We start from the raw sequence: 23,859 nt of genomic DNA, 5'->3' as shown, positions 1-23,859 counted from the left end.
ATTTTATTTATTACGGCCGAGCTGAAACTATTTGCTTTCAAGGATAGTGCAATGGAGTATGTTCGGCTCTAAAATAAATGCGAAAACTAACGAAATAAATCGAGGTTGGTACACAATGAGAAACTACTTTTTGTCTACATGCGTGTGGAATGTAGACCTGCATGCCCATGTGCCCGCTACAAGGACGATCCCACAAACCTTTTCAAAGCTCTTCATTCATTTATTCATGCATCCATTCATTAATTTCTTCATTCCGGTATAAAAGCGTCTAAAAAGTTACTTACATTATATTTGCAATTTCCATTGTGTCTCTGCGTAATGCAGTCCGTAAATCCCACTGTGCTCTTGACAACGATTTTTCGTATACTGAACTAACATGAAACTCGGTCTAGATTAAGAATTTTCTGCCTTATCGTCTCAAACGTTATTGCGCCCCCCAAACCCCTCTTCAAATGAGGTTCTTTCTGCATGTTCCCTGTCTCTCAAGGTAAAAAAACACTAGAACCTTATACTGCCAGTGCGAGTTGTGGGCATCTTCAGGGCGCAAGCTGAAAATCAAAGCCGCTGACCTTCACTAGAAATTAGCATACATTCTTTCTTTGCAACATCCTGTAGTAAAGCCATCTGTGAGAACTTGAAGTTTCGAATCCATATATGTAGTGCGCCTCAATGTGCAAATGTGAACTGGCTTCTCTCCCATCTGCAACGGCTCGCTTGGCGCGTTCCAAGGGCCCAAATTTTGTCCTCGTTGTCTGCGAGCTTTGGAGCCCCAAAGAACCATAACTATTGAGACTTTTAATTTTTTGAGGAAGGTCAGGGAAAGTATAAAGTACCCGAAGAGTTGAGTTGAAAGTGAGATTTATTGTTTTTGTTTTATTATTTGCAATGCGCAAGCCTCCTCTCAGTTAACAGTGCCCAGCATTTATAAGAGATTGCGAAAATTAGTTACATCAACAAAAATATATACAAACACATATAGACGAGGTCAGCAATATGAGGTGAATAGAGAGAGAGAATTCAAAGATGACACCCAGGTAGTTCGGCAACCAGGATGGTGAAGGTAGGGGTTAGGGTTAGCGTACTTTGTATGCACACGGTACAATAAAATTTATTAACAAAAAGACAATCGTATTATAATTATTTAAACCGGGATTTGTACTTCACAACCAGCTCTCCTTTGGGTGGACATGGCACAGTGGCAATGTTGGGTGGCAATGGATCAGTGCTCTGGACAGAAACGTTCAAAATTCCATATCTGTGCTTCTCTAATACAGCAACAATAAGGCTTTTGACAAAGTCGAACTCCATTTCCTCATAGACTGGTTTGATGACCCATTGCTTACTTCTTTTTAAAAAGGCCTTAGTGTAGCGAGGCATCCTTACATTACCCGTAGTCCTAGTTTGTTCACGGCCGAGATTCTCGTTATGGGCCAAGACGGCAAGTAGAGTCCTATGTCTCATGCCCTGTATGCTGAAATGCAAGCGCTTTGGCCTGTACTTTAGGCACATATTGTGGAACACCTTCAAACCTCCTGTGTGACAGAATTCTGTCAGTCCCCTCAAATCTCGATAGAGTTTTATCGAAAACAATCTTCTCAATGGCTTTGTGTGTCGGTGAAGATGGATTCAACCACTTCTTCTTCCATGCCTCCACTGGGGATAAAGGGCCATGTTCACATTGGTGGAAATGTAGGTTTTCTGACCAGAGGTGCACGTTGGTACAGTGGTGCATCAGCGACCGCCATTTTTCAAGTAGTATTTCCACTGACCCTTCACAAGTTTTGGAGCTCCACCAAAGATGGTTGCTGATAGACTGGGACCACTCTGAAATACTTTCCAAACCTTTTTTTCCCCTGCAGCCGAGATTTTCTAATTGATTGATTTAGCAAGATGCCATACGTCAAATTGATGTTTAATATGTGGGAACTACTCTCTCATTGTCTTGTCAATTGAAACATGTCTGTCCGTGGCTATGAGGTCGATGTGCATTCCCCTCGATTGTAGATATTCCACTGATTTTATAAATCCTAGTTTCTCCATAGCCACTGAGGATGTACATTGTGTTACCTGCACGACCACCAAACTCACAATTTTCTTACTATCCATGTCCTGAAAGTGGTAGGTGCAGTACTTGGCAGAAAATCCCGGGCTGTCGCACTGTCCATCGCCAGATAGCCTGAATCGTTTGCCTTCGAATGTACTTGCTAGAGACAATTGTTCAATTTTCCAAGCATCACTAATGGCCAGAAACAGATAATCATGTTGGTATTTGTAGTACTGCGTTTTTGAAATGAAATGGAGTCCCACAAACTGAAAGAAAGACTCTAACTTTCTAAAACTGGAGCCACGAAAAAGTGATGCCGCTGCACACAGTAGATTGCCTGCTGACAGTTTCCCCAGCATCGGTTGTGCAGACCATGAGAACGTATGATGTAATCTACAGGCGGCATGTATTGTGACGTTACTGCCTTTTTTTTGACGAGTCGCTTGAATCAATGGCTTCCCACATACTTTCCCTCTAACGGAATGTCCACATTTCAGCATACTTATAATATCCATCAAACAACTGTCGAATACTATGTATTTGCCCTCTTTCATTAGACTGTCATCCTGTGTCAAAGTTGTTTCGGCCTGTGACGTTGAGGACATATCACCACACTTGAAAGAAATATCGCTGCTATCAAGTTCTGATGCGTCGGTGAATGCTGCTGCTGGTTCATTCTCTGTCATTTCAACATCTGCTAAATCAACATTGATGGGAGAAAAACAATGTCAACAGCTTTTTTGGTGGCAATTTTTGGGCGGGTGTAGATTGTGTGAATTGATCTGCAACTACTTCAGAGCGATCTTCAATACTTCCAGTATCATGTTGTTGCGGCGGTGCAGTCGTACTGTAGCAATGGTCCAATAAAACTTTGCTGGATTCTCTGGACACATTCATTTCATGTTCTGGCCATTGGACATGAGCATCCCGAGTCTCAAGATGCCGCGTCTGAATTAATAGTTCCTCCATAGTGTAAATGGTCTGGCAAGCAACATCTCTCATTCGCTTCACTGTCTGTGTATGCATAGTTCGTAGACCCACGGGTAACTAGAGGACAGATTGGAAAAGGGATGTTCAGTTTAAACACAAGATAAAGTATAGTACAATTATAATCCCCAGCACAAAGAAATTTCTAAAGTTATGAACTGTTTGTAACTAACCTTATTTTGGTTTCTTTTCTTTACAACTTTTTTGACTCGACCTTCAACATCTGCACGCTGTTGCTCTGATACGTATCCGCATGTCTCCCCTTCCTCTTGCGCTGCAACGACTATATTTTCTGTATCCGCATAGACAGCACGGAATGAGGCTCCATTGACTCCCTGAAACATAGTATTTTCATTACTGTGTATCAAAATATTGTTCGCGTAAAACGCACATTAGGACGAACGCACATGTACATCTCAATAGCCAAACACGATTTAAACATTGTGTGGAACAATCAAACGACAAGTATTCGAGCTCTGATGACCTAGTTCGATGGAGATGTCAGTATCCATACCTCTGGCTCTACATGGACTGCCACGAATGATTGTATTGAAGAGGAGGCATCAGCAACTCCCTGAAACACAGTACTGGCGTTAGTATGGTTTTCAATATCGTAAACATAACACACACTTGGGGTCGACGGCACAGGTACATATAAAGAGATAACCACAAATGTTGCATTGTCTAAAAGAATCAAGGAATATTTAAAAATGATCAGATTTAATTGACTTATTTCTCCGATTTCTTTACATCTGCATCATCTAAATGGGATCTTGTGATTGTAGTGGAAGCTCCATCATCTCCCTGAAACACAGTACTTGCGTTAATAGGGAAGAAAGTATAGCAAATGGAATCACGTTATATGATCACGCTCGATGGAGCTCAGTATCCATACCTCATGCTGCTGAAGAATAGCTAGGGCTGTTATCAATGTGGTGCGCACTTCCGAAAGCTGTTGCGCCGATTCGTATCCGCATGGTCCCGTTTCCACCGGAATTACTTGAATGTCAGGCTCTGCATCAAGTGCGTGGGTTGACGATTCAACAACTGCCTGAAACATAGTATTTGCATTAGTAAGGATTATTGAAAACACAACACATGCTTGGGGTCGACCGCACAGGTACATATCAACGGCTAACCACAAATGAAACATGGTGTAGAACAAACGACCAGTGTTCCATTCCTGATGATCACGGTCAGTTGAGCTGTCAGTATCCATACCTCGGGCTGCTGAAGAACATCTAGGGCTGTTGTCAATGTGGACGCTTTAGCATCTCCCTGAAAGACAGTACTTGCATTAGTATGGATAACACTAATTATAACTGAAAACAAACACCAGGGGACGACAACTAAGGTGTATATCAATTGGAAAGCACTAACCAAACAATTGGTAAAATAATCACACGATACATACAAACTATTACTTGACATGCATAAAACAAGTCTGTAGCGGAATAGCCAAGTATGATTACCTGACACGCGCTAGAAGTGGTTGATAACTGCGAGCACGTGACGGAAGTATAATGTTCTTGCTTCAGATTCAAGGGATAGTCAAGAAGTTGTAAAGGTAAATTATTGTATGATAAAATTGCCGTGTAAGGAGACAGAATACTTGAGTAATGCGCAATATAGCACAGTTCCCTGTGCCCATATATAGATTTCGTTTGTGGGTTATGAAATCTAAAAATAATATATTGATAAATGTCATTATTCAAAAAGCTATACTCATATCAATGTCGAAAGTATTACAAATTGGAAACACCTAAAATATCAATGAATCCATTCGGCTACCTACACACTACCGCAAGGCCTAAAGCTAAAAACGGACACTTGACTCACCAGTGGCGGATTGTGGACGAATAGAGTGGGAATAGCGTTTGCGAGCAATTTTCGTGTCGATCGACGTTTATTCTTCTTTGTTACCCAAGATGTGGTGTACATGTTCGAGGGAAATTGCGGCTGCAGATGCGGTATCAATCACCCCTCTTGTCTTCAAAGACTTGTTGGACTCTACTTTCCAGCTCATCCAGTGGATATCCGCAATGTCTGACCCATTCTCTTATTCGATCAACAGTTTTCGGGAACACATGCATTGTAGTGCCTTCAGATTTAGCATGGGTCTTCGAAGGGCAACCGCTAATCGAACAGGCAGGCATTGTTGAAAATTCTGAAAAGTAAATATCAAGATTATAAAACCTTGATGAATAAAAATGTCATAAAAAAGTAAATGAACCATACCATGCTCAATGCAAGGTTTGTTTTGGTCGCCGGAACTATACCAGTTCATCATGTGTGGCTTAGTATTTGCATAAGTTACAGAAATTTTTTAAATTATGTGACTAAACTCTGAACATGTGACTCATCCCTTGGATGTTGTCTTGCACGAAAAGGAACCATGCTTACATTATAGACTGGACCCCCGAAGGATGCAATTCGATGACAATTGACACAGATGAAAATAAATAGATCTATTGATAGCATAACAATTGAAACTCGAGTCAAAAGCAATGAGACCAATGACCATAGCTCTATTGGGTAATGTAATAGCAAATAGATTGAAATGTGCAAATGACCGAAATATGACTAGGATACATGGCCTTACCTTGACCAACAAACAGTTGGATTCAGCAGGCCGAGCAGTATGTTGCAGGAGAACAGGTAGATGGCCACAGGTAGCACACTGACGAGTTTGCTCGAAGCGGTCACAGATAGCACGGCGACGAGCAGATTAGCATAGATCTCATTGCTTCTCAGGTAGAAGGTTCAGGAGTTGACTTGCAAAGCACAAATATGTTCTCATGAGACCTATGAAGTGGTTTATAAAGTATTAGAAACAGGGGTGTGTTTGTGAATTAATGACATGTGTATGTCGTGGTATTATGTTTATTGCAGGGGGGGCGGCCTGCCTCTGGGGAGGCCTGCCTGGAGACACTCGGTCTGAGGAGGCCATGTGAGCGATGGCCCCTGGGCGTGGGATACCTTTTGAAGTGTACATGCTGTTTGGCACCTTGGCCGTTTGCGCCCGTCATAGCCCCCCATGCCAGCGCTCATCCCCGGGTGCGAACCGCCTTTGATAGAGGGGGGTGGGATGGATGGGCCGGTGGGCGTGCAGATAAGGAACAGGAAGACTGCTGAATGGAGACACACTTATGTGGATTGCAGGGGGGCGGCCTGCCTGAGGGGAGGCCTGCATGGAGACACGGGGTCTGAGGAGGCCATGTGAGCGATGGCCCCTGGGCATGGGATACCTTTTGAAGTGTACATGCTGTTTGGCACCTTGGCCGTTTGCGCCCGTCCCTTGCCCTTATGTGATAACTTTGCATGACATTCGCGTAGATGGGAACACTGAGCAGGACACGGGGCATCCATTTTTGTACCCCCTTTCTACTCCATTTTGGTGACCAGGCCTCACTGCGATAGTACAGTGCGCAGAGCACATAGCCCACAGCCTCGTTCCCACTCTGACTGGTAAACTCCAGAGGTATTTGCAACAGCTAATAAATGTAACATCATTCTCTGAGATCACGGTCCTGCATGTGCACCGGCCTGAACCAAGCACATGGCTCGTTCATCTCCACAAACGTGTCCTTGCCCACGCACCCTCGCCAGTGGAAAGTTACTGCCATTCTGACCCTGTGTCCCTGCAAGCTATTCTCTTCATGTGCCAGACCACTGACCACGCCATGATGGCCACCTAGCAGATCCCCAACTAACATTAGACCCCTACTGCAGTATATCGTTGCCTATCACTAACAAATGCCACATATCAGAGATTCTTGTGAGCACAGACCCACACTTCAAACACTGTATTATAGTGGTCAAGACCCTTGACCTAAGGCCTGTATAATCCAATGTTCATTGATAGTATTGATATATGTGACTTTTATAGAGACATAACCGACTGAAAGACTTTGAACAAGTGTTATTTAGTGCATGCATTATTGATAATATATTATGTTAGCTTAGATAGTGACCACCCCGCTTCACAGCGACCTGAACTTCACCCATTCCGAGCACAGGTGTCTGACGTCCATCCTTGAATGGAGACACACTTGATTTAAAAAATCGAAACAACCGTTGTTAAAATATATTTAGTGTTTTATTTTGTAGCTTATTTTGATGACACAAAAATACAAAGGTTTACACATTGTACAGTTCAGGTTGCAGCACAGCGAGAGAAAATCCCCTGTACTGACCGCTGTCACTCGGGAACGTTTCTCTTATGGCACGAACGGCACAGGCGGGTATCACTCTTCGAACGCGGTGTCCAAGCCTCCCGTGAAGCATCCATGTAAAGGAACGATAGGCCACCAGCCTGCACCACCTGTGAAAAGGAATGAAACAAACTGTTTTTAAATGACCAAGATAAGTTTAATAAACTTTTGTTGTCAATGACGTTTCTTGTAACTAATGGCATTCTGCTTGGACAAATGCTATCTAGACACTGCACACTATTGAAAGACTTTCATGCGTTACAATGATATGTCGATGTAATTTTGGATATAGTAGAAGACCATGAAATGGGAGTGGCATGACAAGCAGAGTATACTACTTAAGCACCATCATTATCCTCAACACGGACCGTGTGAGGCAGGCTGCCCTGAAGTCTGGCAGCTCGGTGATGCATTGCGGTCGTGGCTCGCCTTCCGAAATGTAGGCCACGCATCCCGAGTTTTCACAGCAGCAGCAGTTCTCCTCCTCTGTCGGCATTAGCTTGCACCGATTGCATGTGCACCAGGTGGAAACACCGTCCATGCGACTAGGTCCAGTGTCTTCATCCGTTGATTCGTCTGGCCAACTGCTGTCTGAAGCCCCATCGTTTTCACGTATTTCCCTTTCCAGTAGTTTCTCCTCTGTATACTCGGGCTTGTACATGTAGGGCATTATTGTATCCATTGTGTGTTGCCCAAACTAAAATAATTGATAGCGGTGGTACTGGTATCTGTCCACACGGGCTACAAGCAACGAAGGTAGCTGACCAGAGCACAGAAACGAGTCACAGAATACTCAAAGTAACACAGAGAGAGGAATGGAATCGAAAATCTGCTGCTGTACGTTGTGAAACGGTCTGTTTATACTTATTGAGGAAAGAGGCGTCCTGCCATTTCCATGGCGACACATCATTAGCTGAAGCGCAGCGAATGTTGACACGAGACGTGCTTTGGCATTGTGAAATGGGCGGTACGCGTCTGCTGATGACAGGCTCAGGGGCGGGGGATATGATTTAGTGCCGCAAAAGCAGGTCAGCCAGGGCAATGGGGGAAATGATAGGATTATCACAAAATGGCAGCTCCCTGGTGCCTGTTTTCGCGTGCGTTTAATGGACGAAAACTCGGGTAAGGTCCATAGGAAATGTTTCTAAAATCGAGCGACTTAGGCTTGAAAAAACATGGCCGACCCGTAGGGGCAATAAACATTTTTGACCTAACCATTCCTTTAATATAGTTTTTTTGTTTCAAAAGCTCTATATGCTCTCTCTTCCCCTATAATTAGACCCATTCTTTGTGCAGTATTTGTTAACAGCATCCAATCTCTACTGCATTTTGTTGCAATCCTAGAGAAAGATACTTTATATTCTTCGTCCAAGAATAGGCAAGGTTTATTCCGAACCAATACCATTCCGGTATGATATTTTTCTTTAAGTATTCAGTCATCATGTGACCATGCATCTGTGATCTAAAGTTTTTTTTTCCCAGTTTTAAAATGGAATTGCCACCTGACTCAGCATTGGTGTTAAATGATCATATAACAATGGGGCATTGTTTGCATCCGTTAATTGCTCTTCACTAAATGACAGTTTAAAAACCTCCTATAGTGAGATAAAGTGACTTTTACTAGACCATATACAAATTGCATGCAAAAAGCAACCACCAATTATTGAAAGACTCACTCGGCAATGTGCTCCTCATGAATTAGAACCAATGGATGGGTATCCCCTTTCTTGCAGGAAACTGGGGAGCAATACTAATAAACTACAAAGCTGATGCCGCGTGGAATGAAAAAGAAAAATAATTCCAATTGGGACTTAATGAGCAACAGAGGATTCTGGCATGCAAATGCACAATTAAAATGCATTTATCAATACATTTTATTAAAAATATGTATCACACAATTTAAACAATTCACATTTTGTATAAAATCAACAATCTGTGCAAAACCACAGAAGCATACTGTGCAAAAAAATAGTATACATTGTGCAAATCCGCAAATCATATATGCCACCAGTCTTCAAATCATGAGCAATCCACAATCGCACGTACTCATTTTTGCAGCTATCGGTGCCTTGTCTGCTGTGATTGTTCATGCTTCAGCACCTTTTAATGGAACACAAGTGTGGTGAACCCAAAGATTTAATTGTCTTGCCAGTGTCCACCAAATTGGTGCATTTTGTGTCTTTTCAAGCCTTTTGTCCGTCAGGGTATTCTTCCCATGGAGTACTAGTATGTGAAAATGAGTTAATTTGCTTTCCCAGTATTCGTATTCTTTAATCCACTACTACTAGTATACAATTAAATAACAATCCAAATTGATTTAGGCTCAACATAGGGCTAGCACATGGACCGCACATGTCAATGGAAACCTTTGTTTGAATCCTTTGATTGTTCACCCATAGTGTCATTTCTTAGTGTGATGAGAACTTGTCGAGATATTTTGGGCATTGTTTAATAAAATGCAATGAATAAATCATTATTTCGAAGGGATTGTGTCCTCCGACGTATTCCTCATCTTAGATATATCCTTCCAGCTCTGCTGGCCTCGGAAAATTTTTTTCTCTAGAGGGCGCTGCGCGTCGACGTCCCTCGAGTCGATGTCCCTCGACAGCCGCCGTATCGACGCTCGACGTCATCCTGCCTATAAAGGCCGCGCGCAGCGTCCGTTGCTCAGTTCTGTTTTTCCGCGCTTACTCGGTGCCTCGGAATACCGTTGCTCAGTTCTTAGTCAGATTAATCCCATTTACCTCGAGTTATTCGATCCGTACTCGATGGCTTCCTCGTCGGAACCGACAACTCCTCGATCCGGCTTCAAAAAATGTCGAGATTGTGGGAAAAAGATGTCTTTGACCGATCCTCACAGAAATTGTCTGTGGTGCTTGGGAGCTGAATACCATTGTTCGGAATGCGAGGACTGTATGTCCATGACAGCTAAGGCCCTGAAGGAGCGTAGGGGGAAGCTGGAGAAAGGTAAGACTTTTAAAGCTTCTTCTTCGTCGACGAAGTCGAGACATTCGTCTCCTCGTCACCATTCGCGCTCCAGGTCTCGGAGTGGGTCTCATCACTCCTCGAGATCGAAGCACTCGAAGAGGAGACGTCGAAGATCCCCTTCTCCGTCTTCCTCTTCCTCTGTTTCGCCAAAAAGAATCCCTTGCCCCACGAAACATAGTTCCTGGGCTGAATGGGAGGAATTCCGAAAATAAATAAATATAATGAGCGTCTTCGAGAAAGCGGCCTCGACCCCCTCGAAGACTGCCGAGAGCGATGCTCTGGTTGAAAGACCCGAAGGTGAAAAAAACCGTGAGTCGCAGTACCCGGCGAAAGAAACCTCTCGAGCGCGTCTCGAACCCTCGAGCAGGACTATGACCTCCAAACCTTCCTCGAAGGGACCTTCGACACACGGGTCTGTCGACTCGACGCCAAGAAAAGTCACGGTGACCACACATCCAGTGACTATCCCCAGGCCCTCGACGTCGATGGCATCGATATTGTCGAGTAGAATTCCAATTCTGTCGAGGTCCTCGAGGCCTCCACCTCTGTTTTCAACGCCACGCTCGAAGCCGTCGGCGTCGACGACATCGACGTTTTCGAGGCCAATAATGACAAGTTCAGCACCCTCTGCCTTGGAAATGGGATTTACTCCCTTTATGAGTTCAGAACAATTGAGAACTATATCCTCAATTTTAGAAGAGGGTGATTTGTCTGAACAAGACACATTTGAGTTACAGGGACCTGTAACCCCAGTTAGAGAGGAATTTTTCTCTGAAGAGCGCAGATTAAAGGATCTTCATGATTCTTTACATGAGGCAAGTGGGTTAGACACTTCCCCTGAGGTGGATTTTGCTAAGCCAGACCCGGGGGAGCATGCTGAAAGCCCCTACAGAGCCTTAATGGCCAGGATTACAGAGTTCATGGGGTGGTCTGCACCTTCACAATCTTTCCAGCAAGATGACCTCACGGATATTCTCGACAAAGGCCCACAAGAGGATCCTGTGGTGCCCTTTCATAAAGCTCTTCAGAGAAAGATCATGACAAACTGGGAAACCCCAGATGTAATACCAGCAGTAAATAAAAAACTGTCTGCAAAGTACAGGGTATCTTCCACAGACCCAGAGTTTTTGTCTAAACATCCATCCCCAGAAAGTCTGGTGGTACAAGCAGCATCCTCTACCGATGTCAAGACGGCTTATCCTACAGTCCCACAGGACAGGGACGATAAAAAATATGATGCTATGGCAAAGAAAGTCTTTTCAGCATGTAGCATGGCATTAAAGTCTGTTAATGCTACTTGCACCCTTGCTAGGTTCAGCCATACACTTTGGGAGTGTGCTTCTACAGCGGCTGACTGCATCCCGGAGGGAGAAGAAAGGGATGCGTTCCTGAATATTATACAGGACGGTAAAGACGCTATGTGCGAATCCCTCCAGACGGGCATTGATTCGGCTGACAGTATCAGCAGAGCAATGGCGGCAAGTACATCAACCAGGAGATTCGCTTGGTTGAGAAAGTCTGGTTTTGCCCCAGATGTGCAAGCCAGGCTCTTGAACATGCCATTCGATGGCTCTTCTTTGTTCGGGAAAAAGGCGGATGACAGTTTAGAGAAACTGCAAACTTCAAAAGCTGCAGCAAAATCCCTAGGAGCTGGAATCCGTCAGACTCCTTTTCGTCCCACAGGAACCTCTGCGAGGGGCAAGTCCTTTCGCTTCTACTCCGCATTCGGAAGAGGTAGAGGACGACCGGCTCAAAGGGGTCAAAGAAGAACTACCCGAGGTGGACGGGGTAGATATTCTAAAGCCGCAGCAACAGCAGGTGCCTCTTTACCATCGGCATCTGCATCAGCCGCCCCAAAACCACTCTGAGGACTCCCCTCACAGGACACCTGTAGGAGGCAGGTTGACTCAACATCTGACGGTATGGCAGGCTATCACGTCAGATGCTTGGGCATTGGAAACAGTCGCCCAAGGTTACTGCCTGCCTTTCCTACGTATACCTCAGAGTCATCCACCGGGGATCAGCTCTCAGAAAGCTCAGATCCGCTCCTCTTGCAGGAAATTTGGGACCTGCTAGAGAAAGGTGCCATAGAACCGGTACCTGTAGCGGAGAGGGACAAGGGCTGGTACTCCCCTTACTTTCTCATTCCGAAGAAAGACGGAGGACTGAGACCCATCTTGGACTTGCGAGAATTGAACAAATTCCTCAGAAAAGACAAATTCAAGATGGTCACTCTTTCTCAGATCCTCCAGGCCCTTCAGTTTCAGGACTGGTTGGTATCTCTGGACCTTCAGGACGCTTATTTCCATGTGCCTATCCATCTCAAACACAGGAAATACCTGAGGTTCGCAATTGGCAACTCTCACTATCAATTTCGAGTACTGCCATTTGGGCTGACCTCCGCCCCGAGGGTCTTCACCAAGTTAATGTCGGTAGTGGCTGCAAGTCTAAGGAGGGAAGGGATTCACGTCTACCCCTACCTGGACGATTGGCTGATCAGGGCTGTTTCTCCGGAGCAAGCTCGGATCCAGCTAAATCACGTGTGCCATTTCCTTCACAGACTGGGCTTCTCCCTCAATTTAAAGAAGTCACAAATGATACCATCGGAGAGACTCCAGTTCATAGGAGCGATCCTGGATACTTCCCTGGGAAAAGCCTCGCCACCAGAGGTGAGGGCTCAAGATATTCTACAGATGGTTACCAAGTTCCAGCATGCCCAACGTCTCCCAGCCTTCGACTTTTTGAGGTTGCTAGGCCTCATGGCATCCTGCATTTTCCTTGTGCCAGAGGCTCGCCTGAGAATGAGATCCCTCCAGTGGGCACTGAGGACTCAGTGGTCACAATTCTCAGGGAGAATGACAGATCTTCTTCAGGTTCCCGGCAGGGTGGCTCGAGACCTTCAGTGGTGGGCCTGTCAGGAGAACATTATGAAAGGAGAATAGTTTTGGCAAGCCTGGCCGGAGATAACAGTAGTCACGGATGCCTCACTCACGGGGTGGGGAGCCCACGCCAAACGACTTGACCATCAGCGGTCGTTGGTCTCCATCGGAGTCCAGACTACACATCAACCTGTTAGAGCTGAGAGCCATCAGACTTGCGTTGAAGGCTTTCCTGCCAGCTGTACAAGGGAAGAATGTCCTGATAATGACGGACAACACGGTGGCCATGCATTACCTCAACAAAAGAGGAGGCGTAGGATCACTACCCCTGTGCAGAGAGGCGATGCAGCCCTGGTTTTGGGCAATCCAAGAAGGAATCTCTCTATCGGCAGTTCACCTAGCCGGAGAGAAGAACTTGACAGCGGACGCTCTGAGCAGGCAGAACACAATCTCCCACGAGTGGGAGCTAGCTCAGGAAGTCCTTCAAGAGATCTTCGCCCTTTGGGGAACCCCTCAGGTAGATCTGTTCGCCACCAGCCTAAACAGGAAATGCGACCTGTTCTGCTCAAGGGAATTTCCTCCGAGAGGAGCTCTGGGAGACGCGTTCATAGTGGACTGGGAGTTTCCGCTTCTGTACGCGTTCCCACCAGTCCCTGTCATTCCTCAAATGATCAGGAGGTTGAGAAGATTCCGGCGAACCATGATCCTAATTGCCCCAGATTGGGCCAGGACAACGTGGTACCCGGACCTTCTAGATTTGTCCATCTGCCCTCCAATTCGACTTCCTCTCAGAGAGAACCTACTCTCACAGAAGGGAGGTCAGGTTCTCCATCCAGACATCAAAACCCTCAACCTTCACGCTTGGCTTCTGAACGGCTGAGGTACAAGGATTGGGACCTCCCTGATGATGATATGGAGGTGTTGCTTTCGGCAAGGAGGCCAGCATCAAAGTCTTTATACCGCTGCCGTTGGAACAGATTTTGCAGCTGGTGTAGAGAACAGAATATCGACCCATTTTCATGTGGTACACCAATGGTTTTGTCCTTCCTACTATATTTGGCAAATTCAGGCCTTCAAGTTGGCACCATTAAGGGCTATCTCGCAGCGCTATCTATCTTTAAGCGTACTGCGGAAGAACCATCCTATTTCAAATTACCCTTGGTAATACAGTTTCTAAAGGGGTTAACCAATGTTTATCCCCAAGAACATTCCAAGTTCCCCTATGGGATTTAAACTTCGTACTAACTTTCCTGATGGGTACACCTTTCGAACCTCTCCATTCTTGTTCGTTAAGATTCCTTACCCTTAAAACTGTTTTATTAATAGCACTTACATCTGCTAGAAGGGTGAGCGAATTACAAGCTCTTTCTTGTAAACCCCCTCATACAATCTTTCACAAAGACAAAGTTGTCCTGCAAGTGAAGCCTAATTTCCTCCCAAAGGTGGTTTCTGAATTCCATATCACTCAGAAGATTACCCTACCATCTTTCTATCCTCCTCCTCACCCGGGAAAGAGGAAGAGAGGTTACACAGGCTAGACCCTAGGAGGGCTTTAAGTTTTTACATTAGTAGACTAGCCAGGATAAGACAGGCAGACCAGCTGTTTGTAGGTTACGCAGGTCACAAGCTGGGGTTACCAATAACTAAGCAGACCATTTCCAGATGGATCATTCTAGCCATTCTGGAATGTTATAAACTGGCAGGGAAAGAGCCCCCTCAAAACCTTAGGGCTCATTCGACCAGAGGTATTGCAGCTTCATCGGCCCTCAAAAGAGGCGTGCCGGTTAAAGACATCTGTGCGGCCGCTACATGGTCGTCTGTCCATACCTTTACACGTTTTTACAATCTGGATTCCTCCTCCAGTCAAGAGACTAGGTTTGGAAGGGCTGTACTGCATTCTATTCATCAATAGAAGACAGCGTGAAGTCAGTACTCCCTCCTCCGAATATAGAATACTGCTATGGGAGCCTATCTAAGATGAGGAATACGTCAGAGGACACAATCCCTTCGAAGAACAAGTTACTTCTTACCTTGTAACGTTCTTTCGACGGGATGTTCCTCCGACGTATTCCTCATCGACCCTCCCATCCATCCATCCCCGCAGTTCTACTTAACTTGTTGTTGCAGCTTACGCCCCTTCAGGGTGATTAGTCTAGTCCAGACAGTAATACTGTGGGCTACAAAACGGAACTGAGCAACGGACGCTGCGCGCGGCTTTTATAGGCAGGATGACATCGAGCGTCGATACGGCGGCTGTCGAGGGACATCGACTCGAGGGACGTCGACGCGCAGCGCCCTCTAGAGAAAAAATTTTCCGAGGCCAGCAGAGCTGGAAGGATATATCTAAGATGAAGAATACGTCGGAGGAACATCCCGTCGAAAGAATGTTACAAGGTAAGAAGTAACTTGTTCATCTATTTTGTGTGTTTTTATTTTTATTTGTTTACATTTTTTTTTGGTCGAATATATATATATATATATATATCTGTCAGATTGACTGGGCATGATAACGTTTCATATGCAGTTTATTTTTGGCAGGTTACGAAGTAGTGTAAAGCTGCAACCAAGCAAATGTGAGTTATTCTATATGGCCAACATAAATATACTTCATGCTTTTGTGCATAGAGATAGTGTACCAGTTACTTTAGTCGATTTCGAAAACATGTGCAATACTCTGCACCTACCACTAGATGTTGGCTGATGCAACGCATGTGTTTCTAAGCAGATCCACAAGCCTCAGAAATATGATTACAGTATGCCATATATCTGCCTGTTTCTTAGATGGATCTAAATTTGCCAGGCTCTTTTCAAATGATATACCTAGGCATACTATGCACTAAGGGGTACCCTGGCCTTTCAGTAGCAGCATGCCCTTGCAGTTCTGTTAAATGCAAATGGTTTGTGTTGCAATCAAAATGTATTTATGCTGGTACCAAGGGCATAATTTGTATACCCGTACAGACTCCATTTGAAAGAAAGTCAAAGCAAGAGCTGACGGCTCTTTGCCATCAATTTTTATTCAGGGCAGGATGTGGTGTTTGGCACAGGAATCCTGGTGTACCCGTTTCCAAGCCTAACACTGCAGTGAATTTGCATAGATCTCAACTGTGTCTGCAAGCCCATATAGAGGCTGCTAATGGCCCCCGCCATGAAAGCAACATGGGTGGCATTACAGCAAATCTCTGCAGACTGCCAGCCTGCACAAACAAGAGCGGCAAAGATCCCGGCCTATCTTCCTGTGTATAAATAGTGATCTAGGTGGATTCACTGCACAGTATGAAGAAACAGAGTATTTTCCTTTCACTCTGGGAAGGGAACTTCATCAAAAATTGCATTGAATGCAGGAAAACTCTGAGCTACTCTTCGTGTTTTTCCCTGCATCTGGGCTAATTTGCGACCCAACCAAAATGAAGCCATGAGTATGAAGAGCCTACCCATGCTAGTAGGCTTCATTCTGGCTGTCGCGTTTTAACCCAGGTTTGTTGTCATTTGGAAAAAATGCAGCCCTGAAGCTTGTTTAATGCTCTTTCTAATGTTAGCCATATTACACCATTGTGGACGCATTACACATGTACTCTCTCAACCAGAAGGTAATTCTCACTGTTTTTTTTACTTAGTTTGTTGAAGAAGAATCAAACTTTTATTGCAAGAAGTCTGATCCGCACCCTATTCAAGTCATTGATCACAGCTATGCCATTGGAGACTCCTCTGTTCTTAAGAAGAAACTTTACTTTGCCCTGGAGGATAATGAAAAGCTCCGGAAGCGGATGAAAGTTAAGAATTTGAAATTAAGACGAATGAATGAAAACATCAAAATACTTGAAAATGAATTGCAGACACTAAAAGAGAGTGTTTCACATAACTCGGTTATTGAAGTAACTATCAACTGACCTCACCCTTGCAGTGACTGTCTGAAGGTTTTAGCCACAACCGTGGAGACTTTTTATCACTGACTTCAGCACTTAATGCCAAACTTCAGCTTCGGAGGCCATGGAATTTCTAGCTATAGTTGAAGACGTCAAACAGTGACAATCCTCCAAAAACATTTGACGATACACATGACCCTGCAGCCTCCTTGGAAAGCTAAAATCTCCAGACGTCTTGAGATTGCGAGGTTTGAAAGATGCAGTAGTGCATTTTGCATTTTCTAGCTTTATGGTAAGGAGGCTCCAGCCATGCCTTTTTTAAATCTAAACGGATATGGGTGGAAGACTTGTGCCTAATAGCAGTTTGAACAAGACTGGCTTCTGACATGCTTGGACGTCTGAATTTAAAGTGCACTTCTGAACAGACCATGGGCATGCCTTCTCTTGCGCTGAAAATGGTGGGGGATGGAGATTTGTTGTAATGGCTTCAGAAGGACAATCCCAGTCTCAATAATGAGCAAAGGGGAATGTGAGTTTGCCTACCAGAAGCTTGCTGCTGTCCAGGCTTTTGAGAACAAGCCTTGTAAAGTGGACTTGTGTACTGCGGAAACCAAGATGATGATTGTAATTTAGTGAACACTGGTACATTTATTTAGTCTCGTTTAGGTCTGATCACTGAATTTGAAATTGAACATTTTACTTCTTCCTTATCTTTCCAGGGTGAGTTTGGAGTCAGTCCATTTTACTGCAGTTTTGCTTGGTAAGTAGGGTGGGGTTGGGTGGAGGAACCTTCACCACAAATCACTTTAAAGCAGCATTAACACTGTAGACATTCAGGTTATGGAGTATGAAATCATCTGCAACTGTTTTTGTTGTGTTATCTTAAGTGCCCCTAAACCTTTCGTTGTGTTTCTAAAGCAGCAATGCATATGATATTAGCATGAAATGCAGGCAAAGATGCATTTTACATTGGAGGCGAGGCAATGGGGACATTTCTCCATGATGAAAGGCATCCCATTGAAAATACAGATATTGCTGTAATGACAAGATGGTGTCAAGCCAGTCTCTGCCTCTAAGAAAAAAAAAAAAAAACTGAAATTGGGATCTGGTCACTTCACTTTGAATCCTAAGTAATTACACAAAACAGATCCAACCTTTCATGCGTAAGTAGCTTTCCCGGGTTAAATCCGGATCCATTAAATGGCTTGAAGCTAGTTGACATAGCTCCATATGTAATTGGGCCGCTTGCTGGACGGCATACATTTAGAAATGCATTTAGTGAAAAGTAATGGTGCCCTCTGGGCTTGTAATCCGTGTCAGTGAGCTGTTGGAAATGCTAATACATTCTACATCGAAGAAATATATTGTAAAATCACAATTTAAACTTTATTCTGCAAAATAATATTTATTTTATACACATTTTGGTATAAATAATTGTGTTGCTCCTTTTCATTCTGTTGTGTGGCAGGTATGTCACTATTCCTGTAAGCTCTGGAAGTTCGGAAGTGGATCCCACAGTAGGTAAGATAGCTCAGCATTTTAAGTGATTGTTCTAGATGTCTGTGTTTAGCTGGATGGACACGTTTGAATCCGGACGTAGCAGATGCATGCTTTCATCCTTCCAAGGTCGATTGAGTACCATTACTTTGGAAAGTACTCCAAATATTACAGAACTCAAGTGTGAGGAATGCGGCATGAAGTACTATACTATATACTATATGTACAATATTTAAACTGCATCACTAACCTACTGGTTTTAGGAGACCTTGCCTTCTCTTTGTAAGGTGGCATTATCTGACCCTGCTAGGATGTCGCCAGTACTTAGTCTGTAGAACGAAAGGGTGAAGTTTGTGGAGGAGGGGATAGGAAAGAGAGCATAGAATGACCAAAATCAGAGAGGAAAACCATTTAGGTTGAGTCAGAGTTACTGAGTAGGAATCCATGTTTCTCAAATGTGATATGTTATTGGTAAGCATGAGGGGAATACTCCGGAGAGTACAGCTCAGCTTAGAGCAGAGTTTTATTGTAATGGCAATATCTAGAACTGACGATGTAGTAAGATGGTGAGTGGTTGGGGAGCTCTGTTAAGCAGCAAGCTGATGCAGACGCGAGCCTCTGCCGAGGCCACCAACATCCTCTAGTTTAAATCCTACTTGCAGTAAATATCCTGCAGCGATTTAAACAAGATTCAGAAGGGGAACGTTTCTGCTTCATTTTGCTCTGTTTACGTGTGAAATTGGTGCTGGGGATTGCTGGGCCGACAGCTCTTTTGGAGATAGCCTAAACCGGGCAACATCTTGGCAAGGCAACTGGAGTGGTTGGCGGGCGGCCAGAGTCAGCGGCGGCAGGGAGAGCCTCAGGAGAATGAGTCTGCTGGGGTACTGAGGAGGTGGAGTGTTGCTGACGGCGACCTGCGATGTGCAACTCTGTGCCAAAGAACTCGCCTGGATCATGGCGCTTGGTCTCTGTATAGACCGCGAGGAGAGAGAGCGGGAGAGCTGGCCCGGTGGTGTGAGCACTGAACTGGCAGGGGGAGGCACAGGGAAACACCAGATCCCCTTCAAAGAGTACTGGAACCCTGGCAGGCCTCATGACAGTACACCTAGCAACAGCAATGGCTGTACCGGCTGGTGTTTAAAGGGAGCACGCTGCTGGGAGACTCTGGCAAGCAGCAGGTCTGTATTTTTGGTGTGTGGGGGTGTGATCCTATCACCGTAGATCAGCTAAACGCACCAGGGCATTGATAATTGGCATTCCTTAAGTATTGGCGCTCCCACTCTTGGCCCTCTGCCAGCACCAAAGGGCATATCACACAGTGGATTTGTACTGGTCATCAGGACCAGGGTGGGAAACACAGGCAGAGCACTCTGCTTGCATGGCACAGTTCAAGTGGCTTGTGATGGTAACTGATAGGGGCTGCAAATAAACCTTAGTGGACCCTACTCTGCAGAATGCCCAGCAGCACGTGAATTTGGAACTACAGGCACAAAGGGGCTGCAGTGATCAGGATCTTCTACCATGGTCTGAAATGTGTTGTCATGGTCAAGGATAAAGCTAGGAAAGTGGGGGCTCCAGAAGAAGGTGGACAGTACACTGGAAGTGGCCCCCTGTCTTCCACAGCTCACACCCTGGCAAAGGCAGGTACGGGTGGCTGTGCAGGACTCTCAAATCTCCCTCACAGATATCATGGGTGCTATAGAACACAGATCATCCATTGAAGAAAAAATTGATGACTTCATCAGAAGTTCTTTCTACGGAATGATTTTCACAAACTCGCTTCAAGGGTAGGAGAGGCAGAACAGCGCATCTTAAATGCATGGAAAAAGAGCTGGCGGCAGCCGCGCAGAAAACTACTCTCCTGAGTGGCGACAGTAAGGGGATGTTGCGGCGCAATATTCTGTGTTTCTGATGCTTGTTGATCTGCTTAGAATCACATGCTGTGCATATGGTCCGACATCCAGTGGTAACCGCAGAGTATTGCATCTTGTCTTTCGGGTTACCGAAAGGGGACGTCAGCATAGGCGTGTCTGAAACACTATCCCTATCGTGACGTGTGTAGTACCCAAAGCCCTCACGCGCCGAGGTCCCTCAGATTGTTTTTTTCCGCCCAGATAACTGGTCGCCCTATAGCGGAGCTCTTCATGAGACATTGTTTATCTTACTGAATTGTCGGTTTATTCCCCGTTAAGTCACTCAGCCCATCAAGAACATCTTCGAAGAAGACTACGGAGGAATCGTCTACGGCTGTGGGTTCCGCACCTAAGATCCGGCATTCGGACTTCCACGTGGTCGGGCCTTCTGGCTGGCCTACACAGCAGGGAGAGTGGGCTCGGGGTTTGCCATATTGTTATGTCTTTCCTCTTTTCCACTGCTTTCCTTTTTGGTCTGGTCACCCTTCCCTTCTGCTATGGAAAGGACTCCATTTAAATTCTGCCCTGTGTGTAGGGTCCGATATCCGTGGAAAGACGAGCACACGTCGTGAAACGCTCGTCTCCCCCTAGAGCACGACGAAAAGCAGTGTTCGGCGTGTAAACTCCTTAAACCTAAAACCCTTAAGGAGCGCCGGTTGAAGCGGTGGGCTGCGTACGGTGTGTCACGAGTGGAGCCTCCCTCCCCTGCCGCGACACCAGCCAAAAGTGACGGGGGTAAATCGGATGACCAAACGTCCAACGCGGACGTTATAGACCTTGAGGCGGACTGTTCTAGGGCCGCCATGCCCGTCCCTGACCCTTCCAGGCTCTACTCCGGTCTTGCTACAGGGACCACACCCGGTGACAGGGGCGTACAATCGCACCACACAAAGCCCACAACCCAAGGGCCCTCCTCAACGACTTCGTCGAAGAAGGCCAAAGTGCCAACGGGTCTGCCAGAAACTTCGGCGGCGCCCAGGGATCGGTCTGATCCGAAGCCTTCACCGCACAAGGGTGCTACTCCCCAAACTACACGCGCCGGAGTTTCAGAACAAGAAACTTCGACGGATTCCAAGGTTTCCAAGGCCCGTACAGGCCCGAAAACTACGAATAGGCCTCTACCCGAGAAGCCATCCGCTGGCCCTTCTGGAGCCACGGAAGACATTTTCACTGCTGACACATCATCGGAGGAGTTGTCTCCCGAAGATTCGGTGACTATCCGTAAGAGCATTAATAGGATTGCTACGGCGGTGGGCCTGGTACCGGCTCCGCCCACAGTTATGGGCAAATCCGCCGAAAGGTTTTCCACAGATTGGGAAGACGATCCTGTAGACTCTTACGAAGAAAGCCAGGTACCCCTCTCAAGCACCCTGAGAAGATCCTCTCAACGCCTTATGACGGAGAACACAGTTCCTACTCAGCTAGGTCCATTTGGGTCATCCAGGTGGACCACGGAGCAATTCGATTAGTGTATGGATCGGCTGGAGCAGTTTTTCAGGGCTTCTGATCAACCTGCGCTGAGAAAAGCTCGGGTAGACCCTAACCCTCAAACACAAGACGTCCAACACCTAGATGTCCAACACCAAGTTGACTATCAAGATGATGTCCAGATGGACACGTATAGAGACATCTATACAGAAGAGGAGTCTTCTTTTCTGGACAACTCTGGGGAAGATCAAGGAGCAGCGGACAACTTGGAGGACACCCAGCAGGACGATCACAACTCTGATATCGTTTGCCTCGACTCTCCCCCATCCACCCCGATTCGACAAGCTTCCCCCGTTGGATGATCAAATGACTTTCAACAACATGTTGAAAAAAGCAGCGGAATTCTTTAAAATTGCCGCGCTTGAAGCCTTGCCCGAACAGGATTTTGCGGAGGACATTATTAATGAAAAGCCTCCGGCAAGCCAGTCTATCCCTCTCTTGAGCTCTGTAAAGAGACGGCTGGCCCCTTTCTTACTCACACCCGCTCAGACTAGGGCTGTGAACTCAAGGGTCGAAAAACTTTTTCCGACCCTCCCCCACAGACACGCTTTATATCAAAGGACACCCAATCCCAGACTTGCTGGTGGTGACCAACACTCGCAAGAGAGCAGGGGTTCCCCTTGCCACGGGAGAGTCACCCCCGGACAAGGAGTACAAAAGGTTGTATGCTTTAGGTAAACGGGTTACGTCGGCGGCGGCCTATACCGTCCGGATTGCCAATAACACGACGTTACTAGCAAGCTATGTCGACGTGCAATGGAACCTACTCCAGGAAGGCCTTCAAGAGGTTCTGGAACCAACCAGAGCCAAGCTTCTCGCCACTGTCTCGAAGGGCATACTTGCCAATCAGAATGTGGTAAAGAATACCCTGGACACCGCAGAGACAGCAGGCAGGTCTCTCGCACAGGGTACTCTCCTAAAGATGCACGCGTGGCTGCGCACATCGGGCTTCAGGCCTGAGACCCAGGCATCCATTATCAACAAACCCATCGAATAGGCCAACCTCTTCGGGAAAGCGGTAGCCGATGCGTTGGAGACAGCCACGAAGGAGCACAAGACTATTAAGTCGCTGCACCAAATTTCCCAGGAATCCTTTTCACAGAGGGGCAGTAATTCTTGGCGGTCCTTTCGAGGACAAGCCCGCGCTGCTCAAAACAATTTCGGCACGGGCAACTTCAACTCAAGTCAACGGCTGCAAGCCCCACTTACTAGCCCCAGAGGGGTCAGAAGCGCGGAAAGAATAGAGGCAGAGGCTCCAATTCCAAATGACCACCAAGTCCAGGTCCCCACCCATGTCTCCCCGGTTGGGGGGCGATTAACCTCTTTCCTCAAGGCATGGGAGGGGATAACTTCAGACCAGTGGGTCTTAAAGACGGTTGCCCACGGTTACTGCGTGGAATTCGCCCGACCTCCACAGTTCAGACCGCCGAAACATCGACGCCTTTCACTGGAACATCTGCAGATCCTGATCCAAGAGTTGGAAACGCTGCTGGGAAAGGACGCTATAGAAGCCGTCCTGATTCTTCAGGTAAACAAGGGTATCTATTCAGTGTGCTGCTTTGTACCCAAAAGATCTCACCATGCGCCCTGTTCTAGGCCTTGCGCCCAGCGAACAAGTTCATAAAGCCGCAGAGGTTTCACATGGCAACACTGCAAGAGGTGATCCATTGCTAAAACAGGGGGACTTCATGACAACATTGGATATGAAAGATGCATACTTACATATTTCAATGCTGCCAGCGCACAGAAAATTCCTAAGGTTCGTGTTTCAGGACAAACACTACCAGTTCAAGGTACTCCCCTTCGGCATAGCCTCGGCGCCAAGGGTGTTTACTAAGGTCCTGGCAGTGGCAGTGGCATACCTGCGCAGACTTTCAGTTCCAGTTTACCCTTACCTCGCCGATTGGCTCATCACGGGGGACTCGTTCGACGTTTGTTTTTCAAACACCCAAAAGACAGTGGACCTACTGTTCAGCCAGGGAA

At 46.1% G+C, this 23,859-nt stretch overlaps 1 protein-coding gene across 2 annotated transcripts in view; it reads left to right on the top strand.

Moving 5' to 3' along the window:
* The window catches only part of THAP3 (THAP domain containing 3), a 429,030-nt gene extending 410,633 nt beyond the window's left edge, over nt 1–18,397 (top strand). For both annotated transcript variants that reach the window (XM_069610419.1, XM_069610418.1), the window contains one exon: nt 16,730–18,397. In XM_069610419.1, the coding sequence (XP_069466520.1) occupies nt 16,730–17,002 (273 nt within the window). In that variant the 3' untranslated portion in view covers nt 17,003–18,397. The remainder of the gene's footprint in view (nt 1–16,729) is intronic.
* Nucleotides 18,398–23,859: the final 5,462 nt, after the last annotated feature.

Source organism: Ambystoma mexicanum, chromosome 8, assembly GCF_040938575.1.
Source record: "Ambystoma mexicanum isolate Mex_15411 chromosome 8, UKY_AmexF1_1, whole genome shotgun sequence".
Classification (NCBI taxonomy): Eukaryota; Metazoa; Chordata; class Amphibia; order Caudata; family Ambystomatidae; genus Ambystoma; species Ambystoma mexicanum.
This window is presented reverse-complemented; position numbering and strand designations above follow the sequence as displayed.